Source organism: Pteropus vampyrus, unplaced genomic scaffold (genome assembly GCF_000151845.1).
Source record: "Pteropus vampyrus isolate Shadow unplaced genomic scaffold, Pvam_2.0 Scaffold632, whole genome shotgun sequence".
NCBI classification, from domain to species: domain Eukaryota; kingdom Metazoa; phylum Chordata; class Mammalia; order Chiroptera; family Pteropodidae; genus Pteropus; species Pteropus vampyrus.
The window spans coordinates 12095-33685 of record NW_011889413.1 but is presented as its reverse complement, the minus strand read 5'-3'; the positions used below and the strand labels follow the sequence as shown (position 1 = coordinate 33685).

Here is a 21591-nt window from a genome sequence, read left to right as displayed (position 1 = left end):
CATCATGACCCCGCTCCCACCATCAACCCGGCCCCCCGCCCCATCCTGACCCCGCCCTATTATCCCGGCCCCACTCAGGCCTTGTCCCACCCTAGTCCCAATGCACTCTTTTCCAAAGAAAATGCTACTTGTGCATCTTAGTATTTGTAATTACAGATGTCGCAGAAATAAGTCTTGATTGATAAGTGAAGCACGCATGTTAAACACAATTGCTATGTAATTAAAGTTCATCTTAGAGCATAGTATGGATTATGCTGTCACTGGAATGTTAAGAATTGAGAAGGAGAAGGAAAACCTCTGTAATATGCAGACCTTGGTTCCTGTTAGTGGAAACACTTTAAAGCCCCAAGTAGGAAAGTTTAAAGTGTTTAAGTGGAATGAAAGCTAGCAGGAGCCCAAGGAAAGATTTTACATCTATTTGCTGTTTTAAATCAACCCAGTGATCTGACAGAAGCTAACTAACAGGTTTCGGCCAATGAATAATATTAACACCTTGCAGATTAGTGAAGGAAACACACTTCTTTGAAGGTGATAAATTTTAAATGCTTTCAATTTTTTTTGTAAAGAATTGTGGTTATAAATTTTATTTCTATTGCATCCTTTATATATACATGTTTTACTTCCATTTGGTAGAGAACCTTTATCAAGGACCTTAGAAGTGATGTGAACTTTATTATTATGCAATATAATGACGCATTTTCTCTTTCTCTCTTTTAAAGTAGAAACAGAGAGGAAAATGCAGCGTTAAAAGTGGCAGCTATGCGGCAGCTCCTAAGAGAACTATGGCAACGTCAGGTGACTGCCCCGGAAGCGAACCTCAGGTAAGTTCTGTTCTGGCGTGTAGGAACCAGATCTTAAGGACTGTGAACACTACTGAGAGCTGAGCTCAGCCCAGAGCGATGGCGCATTCCTTGTACTCGTGAAAGTGGCCACCAGCCCCGTGATGCTTAAATATGGGAAGCGGTCACAGGTGACGTTCTCAATTGTGCATTGTAAGAATTTCCCAGGAGTCTAGGATTCCGTTCTTGGTACCTGGACTGGTGAAGCAAGCACATTTTCTTAGTTGTTTAATAAAGTCCGTGGCATAATGTGTTAAAGGAGATCACACATATTAGAAAAGATTTGTGTATTCATACTGCTTCTCTGCCTGGGACATATAAAATTTCATTCAAGTTAGCAGTTAAAAAAAAGTGACTTTAAAAGTCAAAGAATGTTGATTACATAACATTAAAAACCAAATGAATACTCAAATAATGTTCTTTAAAAATCAAACATTTTTACGTCTGTCATGTTAATTTTAACATATTTTTCCTTTCATTCTAATGATTCTAATTTCATTTGGGTTTTTATATATAGGAATTTTATTTATAGTTGGGTCATTTTATTAATCTGTTTCTTAAAATTAATCACAAAATGTTTTAATTCCGTGGATGTCTCATTTTTCTGCTGAGAAATAGAAAAAATATTAGAACATTTACAGAATACTACTGCAAACATCAAGTACATGTGACACAGAAGTCTCATTTTGTTAGCATTTTGTCGTGTTTGCTTCAGAACACACACAGTATATAAAACAAACTTACAGATAACGTTTCTTCCCCAACCCCAGTCCCATTCTTCCTCTTTCTCCAGAAGCAAACACAACCATGAATTAAGAATTGATCTTTGAGCTTCTGCACCATTTTTTATACTTTTATGCCTTACGTAGGTGTCTTCAGAATCTGCCTAAGTGGCATCGCATTCTGTGTGTCATCTGCGGCTTGCCGTTTCCACTAGTGGAAATTGGGGAATTTGTGCTTGATGTGCGTGTAGAGCTAGTCCTCAAGGGTGCTTCGGCAACGAGTTCCTATATGACCGATGGGTACATAGGTCCGTGTACAGTAGGTGTACACCACATTGTATTTATTCCCGTTTGTTGGACACTTGACATGTTTCCAGTTTTTTCTCTTTCTATGGGTGTTGCAGGAAACCCCTTGTGTACACGTGCTCTAGGGCATGTGCCCGGTGATGGCATCACAGGCTGGAAGTGGCTACATCTCTGCAGTTTTACTAGATGGCGATCAGTTGTTCTTCCAAGCGGCCTTACCAGTTCGTAGGTCTGCTAGGAGCCCACAGTGCTGGCAGACACGTGAGAGCATTGGACTTTTCAATTTTAGTCTGATAGATTAGAAATGGTATCTTGTTATTTTAGTTTTCTGATCACTTGTGAGTCCAATTGAAATGTCGTTTAAGTTTATATTGAAATATTATTCCAATATTTGTGTTCATCCTGGTAATAGCATCCATTACAGAAGAGAGGCCTCATTTCCACAGTTTGTGTTTTATTTCTTTTTCCTTGTGTTCAGTCTTCTTAGTTTTTATCTTTTCAGAGAACCTGTTTCTTTGTTGATTTTCTCCTTGTTCATCTATTGACTTCAGCTTTTATCTTTATTTTATTCAATTCTATTTGGGTTTAATTTACTCTTGTTATAGCATCTTGAGATGGAAACTGGGATCACTGATTTTAAACCTTTTTTCTGTAACGTATGTCTTAAAGCTTTAACTTTTCCTCTAATCCCTGCATTAGCTGCACCCCATACATTTAAATACATTGGTTTTCATTATTCAGTTTAAGTACTTTCTAATATATCACAGTGGAAATTAGAAATTTTCTGGGCTCTTCAGAAACGTGTTGCTTTATTTCCAAACATTGGGAAATTTGACTTATCTTTTTGTTACTTAATTTTAGTTTGATTATATTTGGTCAGAAAATATAACATACTCTGTAAAATTTCCATCCTTTGGAGTGTATTCAGGCCTGCTTTATGGTCTAGTCAATGGGCTACTTCAGTGAATGTCTCACGTGTACTTGCAAAGAGTAGACATTCTGCAGTTGCTGGGTGAATGTCAGTGAAATCTCCTGGGCTTTACTGTTGTTCGGAGCTCTATATCCTTTCTGATTTTTTCGTTCATTCGTTCTTTGAATTAGTGAGTGAGGTAAGCTTTAAAAATCTCTGCTGTGATTGTGGATTTGTCTTTTTTGTTTCCTTTAAGATATGTCATTTTTTGCTTTGTCTATTTTGAATCTTTTTTGACTCATAGGTTTAGGGTAGTTTTTGTTTTTTCGGTTAATCGGCCCTTTTATTTTTACAAAACCTTTCTTTTTACCTGTTGGCACTTCCTGCCATCGATCGCCTCTGTCTCTGTCGCCGCTCCAGCCTTCTCCCGGCTCGCGCTTCCCCCCGCACTCACCGGGACGCTCGCCTCCGTGTTCAGCCCTCCTGGTCCCTTAGACTTCAAGTGCTTCCCTTACCAGGAGCCCACAGCTGTGTCCTTTTTGTTTCTGTCAGATAATTTCTTCCCCTTAATCAGAGTGCTTAGTCTGTTAACACTTAACGTGCTGACTGATGTGATTGCGTCTGCCGTCTTGCTGTTCGTTATCTTTGTATCGCATTTATTCTTTGTACCTTCCTCCGTTCTTGCCTTCTATGGATTAATAAAGTATTTTCTGTAATTCTGTGTTATCTCTTCTATTGGCTTTTTTGCTGTTCTTTTTGATGTTATTTTAGTTGTTATCCAAGAAACTGCAGTATGAATCCTTAACCTATTCCAGTCTTGAACCTATCTACTTCACGATAGGAGAACCCTCAAGTTAGTTCCATTTCCAGCCCCCATTTCTTGCGCTATTGTTGTAACTGTTGTACTTCTCTCTATATATTATAAATCTCACAATAAATTACTGTTGTTTCTTTATACTGTCAAAAGGCTTTTGTAGGATCTGTACATCTCTCCCTTTGGAAAAAATTAAGGACAGCGGTAATGCCTGTTGCTGCTGAGTGTTCAGGAAGAGGGTCCTCCACGTGCGGCTGGTGAAGTGTGATGTGTTACAGATTTTATGGAAAGGATCTGACAAATATTCGAATAAAAGCTGTGCAGTCTATGCCACAGAAATAAAATGTCATCACATGAGGATGAATGTGCACAGATGTTTATGGCAACACTGGTTAAGGGGGTAGAAAACCGGACACCAAAAGAAAGCCCCTCAGTCTAGGGTGACCGAAGAGGCAGGCGAGATTCCTGCTGTGCGGTCACGTCGTCACTGGGAAGAGCCAGTCAGGGTGCTGACCGCCGGGCAGTTTTCCACAAGGTCCTGTGTGAGTGAAAAAGCAAAATTAAGGATTCGTGGTGTCCTTTGCGGAAAACTATGTCCAAGGAAAAAGCCCACGTGTGTGACGCGAGCTTGGAGGAAGTGTGGGAGGGTGTGCGCCAGGTGACCGATTAGGGTTAGGGGTCGCAGTGAGGGGCGTGGTGTGGGTGGAGCGCGGTGGGGACAGGCTCTGAAGAAGGTGGTACTGTGCTAAGAGCCTTCACGTTACCGTCCACGACAGGAACATGTGGACAGGGGATACAGGGGCAATTAGCCAAATAAAGCAGGTGACCGATAAGTGCTTAGAAAACACGTGTGGCCTCATGGTAATCACTGTCAGGTGGAAGCAGCAGGCAGGTCGTGTCTCCTGTCACACTGGCGGAGATCAGGGTGACGTGCACTCACTGCCGCCTAGAGCGCGGGAGGGTGCAGCGTTCACTCCCGGGGGAGTCCTGCGCCCACGGAGGAGTCTCAGGAGCCCGTGTCTGGAGGGCCGTTGGTGTCAATATCGGAATTCATCAAAGCGTGTATCGTCTTGATCCGTGAATTTGACGTTCAGAATTTATCCTAAGAAAATTATCAGACAAAATGATTTACATTTCGGAAAGTTAATCTTCACATAAGTCATACTACTAAAAACTGAATACAGTTTAAGTCTCCAAAACAAGAAGATTGGATAAGTAAGTTTTGTTGCTTCATAGAATGGAATACTATCAGGTATTAAAAATGTGGTGATTAGAAGTACATGTAATAACGAAGGAAAATGTTCAGAATTTAGTAGCGGAAACGAGGCAGAGGGCAGAACTGTATGACGTTGATAAACACCCTGATGCACGTGTTATGCATTCACTTTAGGAAAAAAAGCCTGAAAGGGTGTAAATGTTAATCGTTAAATTATCTCCTACCAGCGAGGGAGGCTGCAGCTGGTGGTCATTTTCCTCTGTGTTCTCGTGCTTTCACACAGTTTCCGACGCGAACAGGAAGTGCCTTAATGTTCAGGAAGGTTTGTTTGCAATGCGTATAGTGAACTGGGTTGCTCCGGTGAGCCAAGACCGTGATTGGAAGGTCTGCCAGCTCCGGCGATGTCCCCAGGCACACCCCTTCTCATGAAGAGTGAGAGATGGGAAGCGTGCGTGCTCCCAGGCCTAGGGCCCCCTCCTGGGTCCTGAGCAGCAGTGGGGCCCAGTTAAGCCACACGGGGATCCAGGTTCCCCGCTCCGCCCCTGGGTCTTCCGTGAGGCCCACTCAGCTCTGTCCTTGGGCCTGATGAGGACCCAGAGCCCAAAGACGGGGCTTTCTTTCCCCTGGGACTGGGCGTTACTTTCAGGAAGCGATGCTGATGGTTAGGGGTCAGTCACTAAAAGTGCCCTCGTCTTCTTTCTTTGATGTCTCTTGAGGATGCAAATCATTTTGTACTAGAGATAAAAAGTAATGGTGGCTGTAGGTAAGACCCCTTGATTCTGCGAGTGTCGATGACCCAGACTGCTTGTGGGATAAAAAGTGGGTCACGTTGAATCTTCATTTGAAACCACCCTGATAACCTGGAGCCAGAGAGAGCGAGAGGGAGCCAGAGGGAGACAGAGAGGGTGACAGAGACACACACAGACAGACAGAAACGGGGGGAGAGACGGAGGGAGCAAGAGGGAGACAGACAGACGGCAGAGAGGGACAGGAAGGGAGCCCCTGGTCACTCCCGTGTGCTTGCTCTGCGCAGGAGGGAGAAGCCGCCGTGCAGCACTGTGAGGAGGCCGTGCACCCCGAGGAGTTTGTGGCCATCGCAGACTATTCTGCCACCGATGAGACACAGGTAGCTGTGCGCATCAGATGTGTGTGTGGATTCAGCGTGTTGAGTGACAGTGGGTGGAATTTTCCAGAAGTCCTAGCACGGCCAAGTGAGGAGCATTCAGATTCATAGAGCCATGTGAGGCCATGAGGGGCCCGCCTGCTCCTCCGGCCTGAGGAATTCTGTCCCCAAGCCTGGTGCGAAGGGTCCCTGGTGAGGAATGGGGAGGAAGTACCGCTCCAGTGTCTGCTTGGAAACCTAGACTGAGAACTTGTTCTGGTTAATGAAAAATAAGGTTGCAGAATAAAAACATCCACTTGTACGTGGCTTTCTTTCCTTCGTAAGAGGATTCCTTAGCGTCAGCTACCACGTATCTGAGTGTCGGTGGAGAGGCTGTGGAGAAATTCTGTCCTGAGCCACCAGAAGGTGCTTCTTTAAAAACAATCAGTTAAGGTGTGCTTTCCCCCACGTAGCCAGCCGCCCTCCAAGCCCTGGGCGCATCGCCCTGACCCGGTGGCTGGCATGAAGTTGCTGTGACTGGGCTCACGGTCGGGGGTTTGTCACGAGGCTGCAGTTGAAAGGACAACTACAGATTTTCCTTGAATGTTCCCTTCTGTGCATTCCTTCCAGCTCAGTTTTCTGAGAGGAGAGAAGATTCTCGTCCTGAGACAGACAACTGCCGACTGGTGGTGGGGCGAGCGTGCCGGCTGCTGCGGGTACATCCCCGCGAACCACCTGGGCAAGCACCTGGAGGACTGCGACCCCGAGGACACATGGCAGGACGAGGAGTATTTCGGCAGCTACGGGACCCTGGTACGGGCTGCTCAGGGGCTGGATTCGCATCTCTGGTTTTAGATTCTCACTTTTAAACTCAGTCTCTGGGCTTCTGCTCGTTGCTTAGAGCAGGGCTTAGCAGGCCACACGGCTGACTTGTGGCCACTCAGCTCTGCCATTGTGTGCCATCCACTGCTGGACACAAAGAAGCAGCACAGCTTGTTCAGGAAGCGTCACCTGTGATGCCGAGATTGGAGTTTCATATAACTCTCGTGTGCCATGTTCTTCTTGTTTCCTTTGTATTTTTCCATTACAGGTGACATTCAGGATTATTTTATATTCAGGTGTATAGCATACTGACTAGATACTTATGTAATTTACGACGTGGTCCCCCGAGGAGTCTGGCACCCACCTGGCACTGCACGTAGTTACCACAGTACTACTGACTGTATTCTCTGTGCTGTACATACTCTTCTTTTGATTTTTAAAAACCACTTAAAAATGTAAAGTCATTCGTAGCTTGCAGGCCGTAGAAAGCTGGTGGTGGGTTAGCTTGGCCCCTGGACGGTAGTGAGTTAGCTCCTGGTTTAGAAATGTCATCTGAGCAATGTGAACTATTCGCAGTATTTTTTAAAAATTAATATATATTACTCTAAAAACAATACAAAAGGAGTTATGTAAACCAACAGTAATAATACCTCTAAATACCTAGTTGTTAGTTTTTTCAGTGTAAGGACCCATAATCCTGTTGTCCAAACAAGCACATGTACATTCTGAAACGAGGTAAAAACAGGTACTTGCCAGATGGATTTTGCAGACACAGCGTGGAGGGAAAGGGGCAGGACACCCGAGGGAACCTGAGTGACGAGGTGTGTGAAGTGCGAGGCCGCGCGTGTGTTTGTGGGGGGCGCAGGGCTGGCGGGCGGGGAGCAGGCGCAGCTGGCTGCCATGGTCCTGTTGAAAAAGTGCCCGGTCCTTAGACGTCACATTTCACAATAAAAATGCCAAAGTAGACGGACCTCGACGTTGTGCGTGGTGACGCAGCGCATGACGGCCTTTCGGTCAGGGCGGCCACGGTGCACGCTGCCCATGCCGGCTCCGCGCCGGGCCCGGTCTGCCGCTGGACGGAGTGGCCGCGGCGGCCTCAGAGCCGCCCCGGTGGCTGGGCCAGGTGGGCCAACGGGTAATCCGGGGCGCCCCCTCACTGCGCTGGTGTCTCCGTAGCGGCCGCTCGCCCGCCCCGCTCACGGGCGTGTGTTCAGAGATCGTCTTCACAGCAGCCGCAGTGTGGGGCGACTCAGAGGACCATGTTGGTGGACACTGCTGATCTGACGCCTTTGTGGCCCCTCCGTGTCCCGCCGGGCGGGTGCAGGGTGCGCTTTCTTGTTGGGTCCCGCCCGCCGCACTGCTGGGACTGCGCCCCTGTCCCCCGAGGCGCCTTGCTGCGGAAGAGGTCCCAGCCAAGGTGGAGCACGGCATCTGATCTCCACTTTCCAGAGTGGGATCAGGCATTTATGTTTTATCGGCCTTTTGTGTTTCTTCCTTTTCTGGATAACTTTCATATGTTTTGCACCTTTAAAAAAATTTCTGTCGATGTAAATGTTAAATGACAGTTTAGCCAGGACACACGTCACACCGCTTGCCACTGCCTCCCTGGAACTTCTTGCCTCTGAGTGGTCTGATTTATCTTTCTTTTCTGTGTGGCTTCTGGGTTTTGAGTCCTAACTTTTGAAGATCTGCACTGCAAGATTGTGAATACCCACACTTTCCGTTAGAACTTTTGGGATTCCATGTTTTACAATGAAGTACTCAAATCAGTATTTTACTTGCAAGAAAAAAGTGAGAGTCTGACTTAATTTCCCCACAAACATGCCGCGGTCGCCGAGCCCGCCTTTCCTGCTGATGCGGAAATGCAGTTACCACAGGCCACGTCTCTGGGGTTTGTTTCTGGACCCTCTGTTCTGCTTGGTTGATCTGTTAATTTCTTCTGCAGTTCCTCATTGCTTTTCGTCATTGTATCCTTCTTAGCCTTTGGGAGAGCTAGGCCTCCCAAATGTTAAAATAGTCCTCCCATTTTTTAGCATTTTCGTGGCTAGCCTTGTCCATTTATTTTTTTGAAACTAATTTTGTCATCATTTGTTTTGTTCTCTCCCCTCCATGCCAGACCGTTTGGCATAGTAATCGCTTTTGCATTAATTCAGGGGGAAGTGACACCTTTGTGATGTCACGCCGACTCCGCCGTTTCCTAAGCCTTGTTTTATGTCTCAGAGTTTAAGGTTTTGATTGTGCAGGGCCGTGTCATTTCTTGTTCTCTATTCCGAGGTGTTTTTCGTGTGCTGTTATTGGTGACGGCTGGGTGACGTGTTCATAAACATCAGGTGGCTCGGTTGGTAGACGGTGCCGTTCCAGGCTGTGTCCTGGCTGTGTGCTTCTGTCAGCTGCTGAGAGGTGCCGCAGTCTCTTGCCATCGTTGTGAATCTGTCTGTTTCTTGTTGCATCCTGTTGCCTTTTGCTTTGTGTATTTCGAAGCACTTGTTAGGCACAGAAATATTTAGAATTGCACCCTTTTGCTGAAGGGGTGCCTGTGTTACTGTGAGCTGGGCTTCTGTCCTGGGGACACTGCTCTGCATGTGTTTTGCTAGTGCTAATCCCTTCCCACGCTCCCTTCCCTGAGGTCGGCTCACCCACCTGTCCTGGCTGTGATCTTGTCTCGGGGACTTCACAGGTGGGTGCCTGGATCTCGATGCCACTCGGTATCCTTCTGTCTGACCCTTTGTTTTTCGGTCAGCGGTGTCTTTGGGAGGAGCCAGGCTGGGCTTGTGAAGGCCTGTCCAGACCCCTGTTTGTGCCAACACAGTCTGCGTGGCCTGGCTGTGTGTCTGGGGCCCGGGTTTTCTGCAGCTTGAGCCCTGGGGAGTGGGGTGCCGGGGATGGGCTGTGGGTACAGCCTCACCAGCAGCCAGGGCTCTGATGTGTCTGTGGCTTCACGACCCACCTGGAAGGGCCTTTCTCTGCCTCCCTGGGGATTGGCCGAGTTCCCATGGGACGCGTCCTTGGGCGTCAGATGTTCTCTTCCCTCTGGATGTGTCTGGGGGCCTCGAGCTGAACCTCCAAGGGTCAGTGGGGTTGTCACCTCCCCCCGCAGCTATAGTTCCTACACTCCGAGAGCAAACGAGGGACAGATACGGGCCAGAGTGGCTTTTGGTCCCTGTGTGGAGAGGGCTGTGGGGTTGGGGCCCCAGGTGCATCCCCTAGGATCTCTCCCGGTGGCCTGTCCGTGTCCTCCCTTGGCAGACACTCGGCCAAGTTGTGTCTGGTCAGGAACGTGGCAGTTCCTCCCGTCTCGGGCGGGAACGATGGTCAGCAGGGCGACGTCTGCATCGTGTCCCGCGTGGCCCACACTTGCTTCTCCCTCACCCGCTCGTGCGGAGTTGTCCCGCTGAGCTGGAAGGATCCCAGAACCTTCCAGTTCATTCCTTCACTGTCTGCGCGGTGTTGAGTGCGGGCGTGTTTCCAGGTGTGGTCCCAGCCTCTGATTAAACCAGAGCTCGCCACAGCTCCGCCTACAGGCGGTGAGTCCCCACGTGCTTTTCCTTCAGAAGCTCCACCTGGAGATGCTGACGGACCAGCCACGGACAACTAAGTACCACCACGTGATCCTGCAGAACAGAGAGTCCCTCCGGGGCAAGGTGATCCTGGACGTGGGCTGCGGGACCGGCATCATCAGCCTCTTCTGTGCGCATCACGCGCAGCCCAAAGCGGTGAGTGCCCAGCGCAGTCTCTGCAGCGGCTTCCGAGCCGCTTCTCAGCGCCGACCACGTGCCAGGCAGCGAGCGGGCGAAGCGCTGGCGCGTCCTTGCAGGCCGAGCGGCCAGGCCGTGCCGTGGGTTGAATGAGCCACAGGCAGCATCGAGCGGGCTGGAACAGGTGGAAGGTGTCTGAGCGATGCACGTGGTGGGCGTGTTTGTGAAACATTCATTTCTGGTAAATATAGAAACACGTCCACGCGTAGGTCACCATCCAGGTGTCATCCACGTGTCTAGCAGCGACCGCCTGGCAGGAGCCGGACAACCTCACTTCCTTTCCAGCACGCCCGGGCTACGCACAGTTGCAGCCCCATGCGGCCCCTGACACAGGCAGGTGACACTGCAGTGCAGAGACCGCTGAATCCAATCCCGCTGGAACCAGGATGAGGTGCCCAGTTCCCTCCATTGGGAACATGGACTTCAGATTATATCAGGAGCCACTGACACCCTGAAAGTGCCACTGTCCGCAGTCGGGTGCCGAGGCCCTCCGCTGTCAGTTAAGGGGGTGTGGCGGTGTGAGCGGGAGCTGGGCCTGGCCTTACCCAGGAGGCCCTGGGTGGGGGCTCCCACGTGGATGCAGAGGCCTCTGCGCACCCGCGGCCTGTCTGCCTTTAGGTGGAAGGTGGAGTCCGTTTGAGGCAGCTCCCCTCCCCGGCGCCGCCAGCACTGCCCCCCGTTCCTGCCGTTGGCGTTTTCTCCGGTGTTGGTTCTGACTCAGCCGGGGTGATGACAGGTGCCGTCCAGTGCCAGGCTGGGCACTGACGGTGCTTGCACCACATGCAGGTGTATGCAGTGGAGGCCAGCGAGATGGCGCAGCACACGGGCCAGCTGGTCGTGCAGAATGGTTTCGCCGACGTCATCACCGTGTTCCAGCAGAAGGTGGAGGACGTGGTGCTGCCGGAGAAGGTGGACGTGCTGGTGTCGGAGTGGATGGGGACCTGCCTGCTGGTAAGCGGCGCCGGGGCCGTCAGGCAGCCGGCTGGGCGCTGGAGCCCTCACAGGTCGCCGTTAGTTTTGACTTTTTCCCTAGGGTCAGATTTACATAACTGATTTGTGATATGGACACTGGCTCAATGTCTTGAATTTTTAACTGATTAAAAAAACGCCTTTATAAGATACCCAAGGAACTTCCTCGTGAGTCAGCTCCGTAAACCCTGCTGTCTTTGGGGTCTGTGAACACCCAGTGCTCCCTGCCCCAGGCTGCCGTTTTGATGCCCGCCGAGTCTTCGTCTCTTCTCCTAGCCTGGGTGTCCCCTGCCCCAGCCGCCCCCCACGTGGCCCCCGTGAGACCCAGCCTGGGGGGGAGAGGGCAGCGTCCTGCTTCCGCGCTGGCCCGCCCCGCATGCTGCCTTGCGTGCTCAGCGACAGCTCAGGGGCAGCCGACAGGTGGGAGGGAGCCAGGCCTGCAGGCCTGCACCTCTTGGGGACCCTCTGCTCGACCCTCTCCCGGCTCGGGACTTGAGATGTAGTGAAACATCCTGACCTAAAATTTAGTTCTGAAGATCCAGAGCAGTGACGCTGGGGTGACAGCGAGGGCAATGCAGCCGGTGTTCCCCAGACGCTGTCTGAGTGAGCAGCGAGTAGGTGCTGGTGGAAGCCTTCGGCTTCTCATAGACTCAGAGACGCAGGAGGTGATAGCAGATGATGTCAGGCCATTGGCCCTGTCGAAATGCTGAAGATACTGTGTGAACAGACTCAACATCCGTGTCACAGTTTGGCTTATTGATAACACCTGTGGACTCATAAGGTGGTCCATGGGAAAAAGGGGGCCAAGTACACTGCTAATCCATAAGGTGTGTGTTGGCCTGTGTCTCCTGAACAGCAGTGTCCGTTCACTCAGTGCTCAGTGAGCCCTTCTTGGCCGTGGGGACACGGGTAGCCGGCCTACTGTATGCCCTGTGCAGCTGGCGGCGCCTGGCTGCCGAGGGTCTGAGTCTGCTCCTGAGGGGGAGCATGCAGGGGCCAACAGTGGGAGAGGGAAGGGGGCAGCACCTGGTCGGGGCAGCGTGGAATTCGTGTCCCTCTGTTCCGGTGGTCACTAGGCCGGCAGAAGCTGGGTTAGGCTGTGCTGCGTGTTGGGCAGTGGCCATGGTCTGGGACTTCTTAGGGGTGGCGTGGAGAGCACGTCCTGCATGGGTGGCCCCACTGGGTCTGCAGGTGGTGAGACCCGTAGGGTCAGGGTCGGAGAGCACCTGACAGAGCCGACAGCGCAGGGTGGGTTCCCTGCACTCATCAGGAGGGATGGCTAGGCTCACGCCGGTGGGTTCACAGTCCCTCAGGCAGAGGAGGCCGGGTGGGGACCTGGGACCTGCTGGTCGGGCTGGCTGGCGCCGCCCAGTGGGGAGGGGCAGCCAGCACTGGTCATGAACTAGTGGAGTTGGCAGGTGCAGGTGGACCCCAGGGAGGGGCGTGGCCTGAGCGTGGCACCCAGGGGAGAGGTGTGGCTGTCACGTTCAAGGAAAATCACTTGGCACTCTTGTCAGTGCTGACCTGCCCAGTGCGGGACAGGGGTGAGGACAGAAGTGAGGACAGAAGCTCAGGAGAGGAGCCCGGAGCGTGGGGGGGCTCAGCTGCTTTGGGTACACACTGCCAGGGGGTTCCTGTGGTGTCTGTTGACGGGGCCCAGAGTTGGTGAGACTGGAGATAGGGAGGTTGAGAATTTGGGAGCCGTCACAGCCTCACGTTTCTGTGCACAGCCCGCCGTCCCCTGCAGCCGCCCCTCCTGTGCTGCTTGCCACCTGGCACCCTCAGCCGGGCTCCAGGCTCCTCAGACCTCAGGTCCCAGTCTCCTGTCCACCTCCCCGCTCTGCTGTGACGTATAGTATCAGACAGAGATCATGGAACCGAAGAGCCGGTCCGGAAACAAATGCATGTGCGCGCGCTTCATAGTAAGGGGCGGTGTCCAGTCAGTGAGGCCGGGGCACCTCATCGTCCAGAGGTGCTGCCGAGACGGTCACTGTGCAGTAAGTGGTCAGGTCCTCCTTCACACGGTCAGCTAAAAGAAGTCCCAGGTGGGTTACAGAGTTATGCGGTTTTAAAAAGAGAAACGTAAAACAGTTGCTAAAAAATTTATCTGATTTAGGACGAGGTCTTTGTAAGAACAAAGCCCGTAAGGACACTATAAACTATGACCCACCTACGCATTGCTAGAAGGTAAGTGAAGCTGTAAAGAATTGCAGCTTATATGACAAAGGCTGATGTCCTTAGTTCAGAAAGGCCCCAACAAGAAAGCACACGACGAACAACCCAAGAAGGTGGGCCGGGGGCATGAGAAGGCAGAAGGCCAGACTGTGAACAGTGTTCAGTGTCACCGATAATCCAAGAAGTAGCTTCAGTATTTCTGAGCCGTGACACTGGCTGAGAGACCACCTGCCATCTGGTGACACCCGTGTGGAGGTTCTGGGGAGACTTCCCCACTCCCCTACTTTGGCAGCATGTGCTGGTGTAGCTTTTTGAAGGCAAATAGAGTAGAAGGTATCAAGAAGCACTGAAAATTATTAAATGAAGTTATCTAAGGAGATAATCAGATTGGTACACAAATTCATGCTAAAAAACGTTCATGGCAACACCATTTAAAATGGAAGGAAATTGGAAAAAGTAGGAATAACTGGCAGTTCCTAAAGAATAATTTGTTGCCATTAAAAATTATGTTTTAGACACATTCTTAATAAACTTAGAGAAAAATTGGTGACTGTTGGGTTAAAAAAACAAGCACAAAAAGTATCGCAGTCTTACTGCGATTTTGTTTTTAAAATTACGTTTGGTGGTGACCAGCCTCAGTTCCCGGTGACAGAGAGGAAGCACACTCCGCCACCCCCCCACTGACCACACGGCAGGCGCAGGGCGAAGCACTGGCCTGGCCCTGAGTTCACCACGCTCCCTTCTCTGGTTCCTTCTCCACATACGTAACTTCAGCGACTTAGAGGAAAAGGGCTGCCGACCTTAGAAAGGAAAGTCAGTTATTTTACCAGCGGTTACAGGTTTATTTAATAACAGCAAATAATCGAAACTCTGGACCAGCAAGACCAGCAAGCGATAGCAAAGCCACAGGCAAGTCTAACAAACAGGGGAGAGGAACATTGTTTTAAGAAGAAAAAGGAGGAAGTTAGAGGGGTTGATTTACTGTACAATAATTTTAAAATTAAAATTAAAAGTTACATACTTTTCACATGTGTATGCGTGTGTGTTTGAAGAAAAATCGTTGAGGGTAAACTGCTGAGCAGTGATCATGGTTCCTTCTTGGTTTACTCGTGGTTTTTATGCTCGTTTGTGCTTTTCTGAGTGTCCTGTTTTCCCATACTGAACACACGTTACTTGCGTAGTAAACCTTGTCTGAGGCTGTTTAAGGAAAACAGCTGCTGGCTCCCGCCCCATTTCCCGGCGCCCACTGGTTCAAACACAGAGCCCGGTCTTTCGTCGTAAGCAACACCGGCCGCCTGTGTCCTGGGGCGTTCTGAGGGACGCGAGGTGCCCTCAGCCGCTATTCCGAAGTAAGTACCACATGAATCTCTGAGGCACTCCTGCTTTGACCTTGACCTTTCGTGATTTTAAGAAGTCCTTTCAGGCAGCTTACAGGGTCGTGACTGTTCAGAGACGACCCCAGACCAGACTGACTGCATTGACAGTCACGCCCTGCAACACAGGTCTCTTAAAGACGTGGCGACCAAGTCCTGGGGACAGAGGCGGCAGTGAAGATCCCTGCCGACCTTCAGCCACGCCCCGGTCCGCATCCTGACATGAGGTGATGCGACTTAGAGCCAGGCTGCGATCGGCGGTGACCCTCGACGCATGGGTCGAAGATAAATCCCCTGAGACGTGTTGGCTGGTGATTCTCCTGAGGGCGAACCCTGTAAAGGCCCCAGACTGTGTGGCGCAGCTCTGGGGCCCTGTCGCAGGTCCCTGTGTGTGTCTCCCTCCCGTGCAGTTCGAGTTCATGATCGAGTCCATCCTGTACGCCCGGGACGCGTGGCTGAAGGAGGATGGGGTCATCTGGCCGACCACGGCCGCTCTGCACCTCGTGCCCTGCAGCGCTGACAAAGACTACCGCAGCAAAGTCCTCTTCTGGGACAATGCCTACGAGTTCAACCTCAGCGCGCTCAAGTGAGTGGCCGCTCGGGCGTGCGGCACCTCGCGGGACCCCCGCAGCGGGGGGCGGCGCAGCGTCTCTGAGGCAGACGGCGGTCGCTCTGGTAGAACTTGCCGCGGAGCTGAGCCAGCTCCGGCGCCTGAGAATGTTGCGCTTGCCCCTGATGCCTTTAAACAGATGACAGATGTGATGAGAATCGAAATGTCTTTTGCAGTTTATGTTCCCAAATACAATGGTGTAGATAAGGTCACGTTTAAAGATGAAGCTTATGTAAACATGTGACAAATACGTGTTCCCACTGAGCTGTAAATTTTCAGTGGGGGTCAGAGAATGCATCAGTGAAGTCATTCCTGACATTTTGCAGAGAAAGCAATGCCCCAAAATAGGTGATTCTGGGTCTTTAACGTGACACACTTGTACAGCTGAGCTTCAGGTTTGAGCATAAAGCTATTTCCTGGTAAGGCCTTCAGGTTTTCGATGTTGCCTCTTCTGAGGGTGGTGCCATGAGCAGGCTGCCCTTCTGCATCAGTGCAAGGAAAAGGCCAGCATCAGCCCCGGAGATGAGGGAAGGGCCCCCAGTTGTCAGAAGCTGCGAGAAACTTGTGTCCATGTAGCAAGGACCAGGTGAGCCTGGATGCCTGCTAGACGTCCAGGAGGGGAGTCCACAGTGCGACAGAGGCCTGTGGGCCTTTTTGTTCTAAGCATCTGCCTCAGCTACAGCAGCCCGTGGCCATGTGTCAGACCCTGGGCAGGAAGAAAGAGGCCCTGCCCTGGCCAAAGTTACTACTGACAGTTACTAGAGTTACTAGAGTCAGTCAGGAAAAGGTGGCTGTCCCAGTGAACCAGTAAACCAAGTACCAGGAACAGGCATATCACACAAATATTACCAATAAATGTCTTTTAAAAAATTGCAACATTATTAGTAATTAAAACGCAAATCAAAATGAATGCCATTTTTGCCCACCTGATGAGCACAGACCAAGGTAGCTGCCTGTGCCGCATGAGCTACAGGTATGACAGGAGAGGCACGAGCATCTTGTGCCCAGAGCTGTGGGTGCAGGGACCCTACGGGCCAGCGCCCAGGCGTCCAGCCCCATTACCGTCAGAGCCTCCTGCTCCAAAGCATCCGCCACAGGCCGTGGTGTGGTCGTGTATGCGCAAGATGCTGGGAGCGGGGGGCTCTCCATAGGAAGGAGGCTGCGTTGCCACGTGTCCATCCGGTGGAGTGTGAAAAGCCAGGTGTTCTTAGGACGAGCTAATGGTCCTAGAGCTAAGAGGTGGTAAATCTGGCGGTCTGAGGCCGTCCACACACGGCGGTTGCTGTTTTGCACACATGTACGTCAACATGTCTGTGGGGGAGAAAAATGACTAAATATCTGAAAATGCTAAGGCAGGAGCATGGGAGATATAAATGTCTTTTTAGATTTTTGTGTATTTTCAAAATCTCTTATAAGGGTGTCCGCACGTACAGTGGACTCTTGAAATATTTACTTTTATTTGCCATTTCAGAAGTTATTGCTGTGCTTAATTTTTGAAACATTTCTGTGGCAAATGATCCCTTCCTGGCAAGTCCAGGGTTCAGCCTGTGAAGTGGATGTTGGACGGCAGGGGTGGGGGGCGGGGGGGCGGTGTGCAGGGGGATGGAGGCATGGGGGGATGGCAGGGCGGGGGGACGGTGGTGGGGGGTGGCGTGCAGAGGGCCCGGCGGGGGTCAGCTGTGGTTCTCCTGAGAGTTGGCTCGGGTGCCGCCTTCCGTCTTGGAACAGGAGGATCTTTTTACTTGGCTGCACGGCAGGAGGTTGCTGCTTGAGTCTCGTAGGCGAATGGAGACCATTGGTTTCCAAGTGACCATGAGGCAGACAGAAGGGTGGGCCTGGTTCCTCAGGCCGGGCTTCCTGTCACCCCGGCTGCCTGCCCACAGGGAGGGTGGGGGCCAGGACCTGGCGCTGAGCCCTCAGGGCTGCTGCCCGGGCTCTAGAAGTCCTGCCCCTACAGGAGGGAGGAAGCACATGCTGTTACACGTGAGTCAGCCCAAGATGCGGGTGACAACTCTGAGCACTGACTTTGACTGTCCCCAGATCTTTAGCAATCAAGGAGTTTTTCTCGAAGCCCAAATACAACCACATTTTGAAGCCGGAAGACTGTCTGTCTGAACCGTGCACAATATTGCAGCTGGACATGAGAACCGTGCAGATCGCTGACCTGGAGGTGAGGAAGGCACGCTCCCTCTCAGACTGACGGGAGCGGCGTGCACGGGGCAGTTAGCGGTCAGCGGGGCGGTGACCCTTTGGCTAGTGATCTTCCTAGGCTTTTCTTTCTTGTGCTCCGTTCAGATTTTGTCTTTTATATCGTTACGTTATTTTCTTTAGAGTTAACTCTTTAACGTCTTCAGTTCTTTTTTGATTTATGTTCAATATTATCAGCATTTTCAGATTCAAACAAATTGTATCTCATTTCGTCATGGAATTCGAGCTTTTTCTAATTAAATTTTTTCCTAATTTTTTTAGCTACTGTTGAAAGTTCTTAGTTCTTTCTGCTACTTCCGCCTCTTGCCCCGAGGTGGCGCTGTGGGTTCAGGACGATCCCAGGAAGGGCAAACTAAATTTTTTGAGGCATTAGTTTCTCCGTTGTAGAGACCCAGCCTTGAGCTTCTATTTATGCAAGAACAGAGAAGAGAAAGTATTCTGCTCAAATTTGGAGTCAGAAATTAGGCAGACAGGCTTTCACGATCGTCTGCTGCGTGTGAGCTCAGGACCAGGGTCAGCACGCTCTCTGTCCCTCGGATGGTGTGTCCGGTGCATGGTGCCAGGAGCGTGTTCCTGACGTGGGCACAGGCCTGAGCCAGCGTGCCTGCAGGGTGTGGAGGGGGGGAGCCCAGCGGGGCGGGTGCCGAGTCTCGCTGCCAGGGCCCCGGGCGGCCTGGTGTCACCTGCCTGACCCCCGTCCATTCTCTCGGCCGTCTGGTCACGCCCAGATGATGAGAGGAGAGCTGTGCTTCGATATCAAGAAAGCCGGCAGCCTGCACGGATTCACGGCCTGGTTCAGCGTCGGCTTCCATAGCCTGGAGGAGGACGGGCCGCCGCTGGTGCTGAGCACGGGGCCGTTCCACCCGTGAGTGTGTCTCCCTCGGGTGCCCGGCGGCGCGTGCGGGGTGGGGCAGTGTCCTTCAAGGCGTTGGCATGGCCTGAGGCATGACAGAGCCAGGAGTTCCCAGACCTAGGAATGTGGGATTCACCCAAGGTCCCCCGGGCCAGGTCGACCTGGGCCGGGGTGTCCAGCAGGATTGGACAGTGTGGCAGTCAGTCCCAGGCTTTGCGCGCCCCTCGCCCGCGCCCGCTGTCCAGGCCGCTCCAGGCGGGGATGAGCACAGGGACTGCGGGAGGAGGGGCTTGGTCTCAGCTGCTGCCGCATCTGTCACAGAAGTCAGGTCTTCTCTCAGACTTCCCGGGGGAGGCAGACGTCCCCTGAGATGCATGTGTCGTGTGGGACGGGCTGTGGTTCAGGCCTCCCAGGTGGCACCGCCACCTTTTGGGGCTTTCCCGGCCTTCCAGGGACTGCCCAGAAGTCCCCCTGGGATGTGGACATCAGGCGTAAGTGCGGGAGGCCCTGGGGCGGGGGGGCATTTGGGCCCAAAGAACCCGGGCTGTCATTCTGCGACAGGAGAGAGGCTGAGCAGCTGTTTGGCCAGAGCGTCTTTGTGGCTGGCAGGGCCGGGCCGGTAGCCAGTGCTCCCTCTGGGCAGCGGGCAGAGTGCTCACCTTGGGGACCAGGGTAGTTCACACCTGAGGCCCGAGGGGGCCAGGTGGCTCCCTGGGAAAGAGACGCTCATGATAGCTGAGGGGGTGGCTTGGAGTCGGGTGCGGACCAGCGTGACTGCGTGATGGGGGGCCGGGGGTGCCTGTCGAGGGCCAGAGCCCAAGTGTTACTGTTGTCCCCCAAAAGGTGCAGTTGTCTCGTTCACATGCACCCCCACTTTCACAGAAGTTACCACGGTTTTGGACACAGTTTCGTCAGCGTATGTCCCTTCTTTTAACTGCAGCGTCCAGACCATGGGCGTCAGCAGCTTACAGGGGTGGGGTGCCTTGGGGTGGATGCGCTGTGTCAGGACGTGGAAGCCAGGCTGACCCTTTGAGGGGCAGGGGAATGGGCACCATACAGGACCCTGTGTCTGTCCATGTGCCCTTGGGACAGGGACAGGTGCCCTCACCCCGTATGGAACCGGAGCGTGTCCCGGAGCCGTGTCCTCGCCTGGCCGTGTCCTCGCCTGGCTGTGTGACTCTGGGCAGTCGGGCGGGGACAGTAACAGCAGGCGTGTCTTTCAGCACCACCCACTGGAAGCAGGTGCTGTTCATGATGGACGAGCCCGTCCCCGTGCACGTGGGGGACGTGGTCACGGGCTCGGTCGTGCTGCAGAGGAACCCCGTGTGGAGGAGGCACATGTCCGTCACGCTGAGCTGGTCGGTCGCTTCCGGGCAGGACCCCACTGCGCAGAAAGTAAGACGTTCCACTGTGCGTCCCGCGCCGTGGTGCTGGTCCGGGCGGTCAGTGGTGACACGGTGGTGGTGGGCGGTGGGTGCCAGCGTTCACAGGACAGGAAACGGAGCTGCGGGAAGGCGAGTCGTTTGCTCTGTGACACGAATCAGTGACGGGAGACCCAGACCAGCCTGGGGGCCACCCCTTCTGTGCACCCAGGAGCCCTGGCCGAGCCCTCACGCGGCCTCGCACCGTCGTGCCCGCAGGGGGCGGGCGTGCGCCCTGACTGGGCGGCGGCTGGCAGGGGCCGTGGGCTTCGTGCCCTCGGGGCCACCGACCGCGGGCTCTCTCCTCCAGACCCGGGGTTCGTTCGGGACTAGTTGGTGGTTTCTCTCCCTCTTGTAATACCTGTTTCGTGCATTGCTTCGGGGCAGTTTTACGCTACAAGTTAGTCGTCTAAGAAGCTTCCACGCGCGAACGCCACCCTCTCGTCAGGGTTAAGTTGCTGGGAACACTGCGTGTGAGCCCAACGGGGACGTATTTCCTGACAGATCTGCTCCTTTCGTCTCTGCAGGTTGGAGAGAAAGTCTTTCCGATCTGGAGATGACAGTGGCCGTTCTGCTTGGAGGCAGCGTGGGCGCGTCGGAGCAGCGGCCGTGAGTGAGCCGGGCCGCACGACGTGCACGCACGCTGCCGTGGCAGCCCGCACGGCCCCGCGCCGCCTGGCAGGGGGCAGCACCGTCCCTGCGGGCTCCTGGGCTGCCCTCGCCACCGTCACCGCCCATGTCTGTCCTCTAGAAGTAGGCTGTGTTCCCAGGTGTCCACCAGTGGTGCCCACAGTGCCGGCCTATGGGTCGGTTGGGGGCACAGTGTCCCTAAGCTAGGTCTAGTTCTACACTCGTAGGGCACACGTGTCAACCTGTCCTCCCGTGAAAGTGACTGTCCGTGCATCATGTGTCAGTGGTGTCCCTCCCGCCCTCGGCTCATCCACTCAACGCGCAGGACCCGAGGTGGCGGTGCATGCGCTGGGCTCTGCATGACGTAGTACAGCCGTAGAGACGTCTTCCAAATGAATCACGTGTCAGCACATAGTACATCTCAATAAATATTTTTAAACAAACGGACGTGCATTGCCTTGGGACCTTTCTCATCTGACACCATGGGGAAACCTCCATGCCAGGAGGTGCACGTCCACGATTCTGTGTGTGTGTGGTTTTGATTTTTAGTTAACTTTTTATTGTAGTATACATATCCCAAACCACGCAAGTCATGAGTGTACAGGTGGATGAGATTTCACAAAGTGGACACACACGTAGCCAGCATCCAGGTCCAGACACTTCCACACACCTGAGGCCCCAAGCACTCCTTCCACTGAGGGCCGCCCCACGGGGCACGCCTGACTTCTGACTATGGTTGCCTTTGCCTGGCTCTGAACGTTGCTGGAATGGGATTTTGCAACGTGTGTTTGCTGTAGATCAAATGTTTGTGTCTTCGGAAGTCCGTGGTTGAACCCTAACCCATAGTGTGCTGTTGCTGGGAGGCG

The 21591-nt window shown here is 52.6% G+C and overlaps 1 protein-coding gene across 3 annotated transcripts; it reads left to right on the top strand.

The window, feature by feature from the left end:
• The first annotated feature begins 674 nt into the window (after positions 1–674).
• Positions 675–21172, top strand: PRMT2 (protein arginine methyltransferase 2). 3 transcript variants are annotated; one of them, XM_023525816.1, is made up of 11 exons: positions 675–821; positions 5841–5933; positions 6540–6722; positions 10286–10444; positions 11273–11437; positions 15414–15589; positions 17654–17783; positions 18550–18686; positions 19518–19590; positions 19898–20069; positions 20623–21172. In XM_023525816.1, exons 1-11 carry the CDS (start codon positions 783–785, stop codon positions 20706–20708), a joined length of 1413 nt encoding a protein of 470 aa, XP_023381584.1. In that variant the 5' UTR covers positions 675–782; the 3' UTR covers positions 20709–21172. The 3 variants fall into 3 exon arrangements, with proteins under 3 accessions (XP_023381584.1, XP_023381583.1, XP_011383136.1); XM_023525815.1 differs by having other exon boundaries at positions 10283–10444; XM_011384834.2 differs by lacking the exon at positions 19518–19590 and having other exon boundaries at positions 10283–10444.
• The last annotated feature ends 419 nt before the right edge of the window (positions 21173–21591 follow it).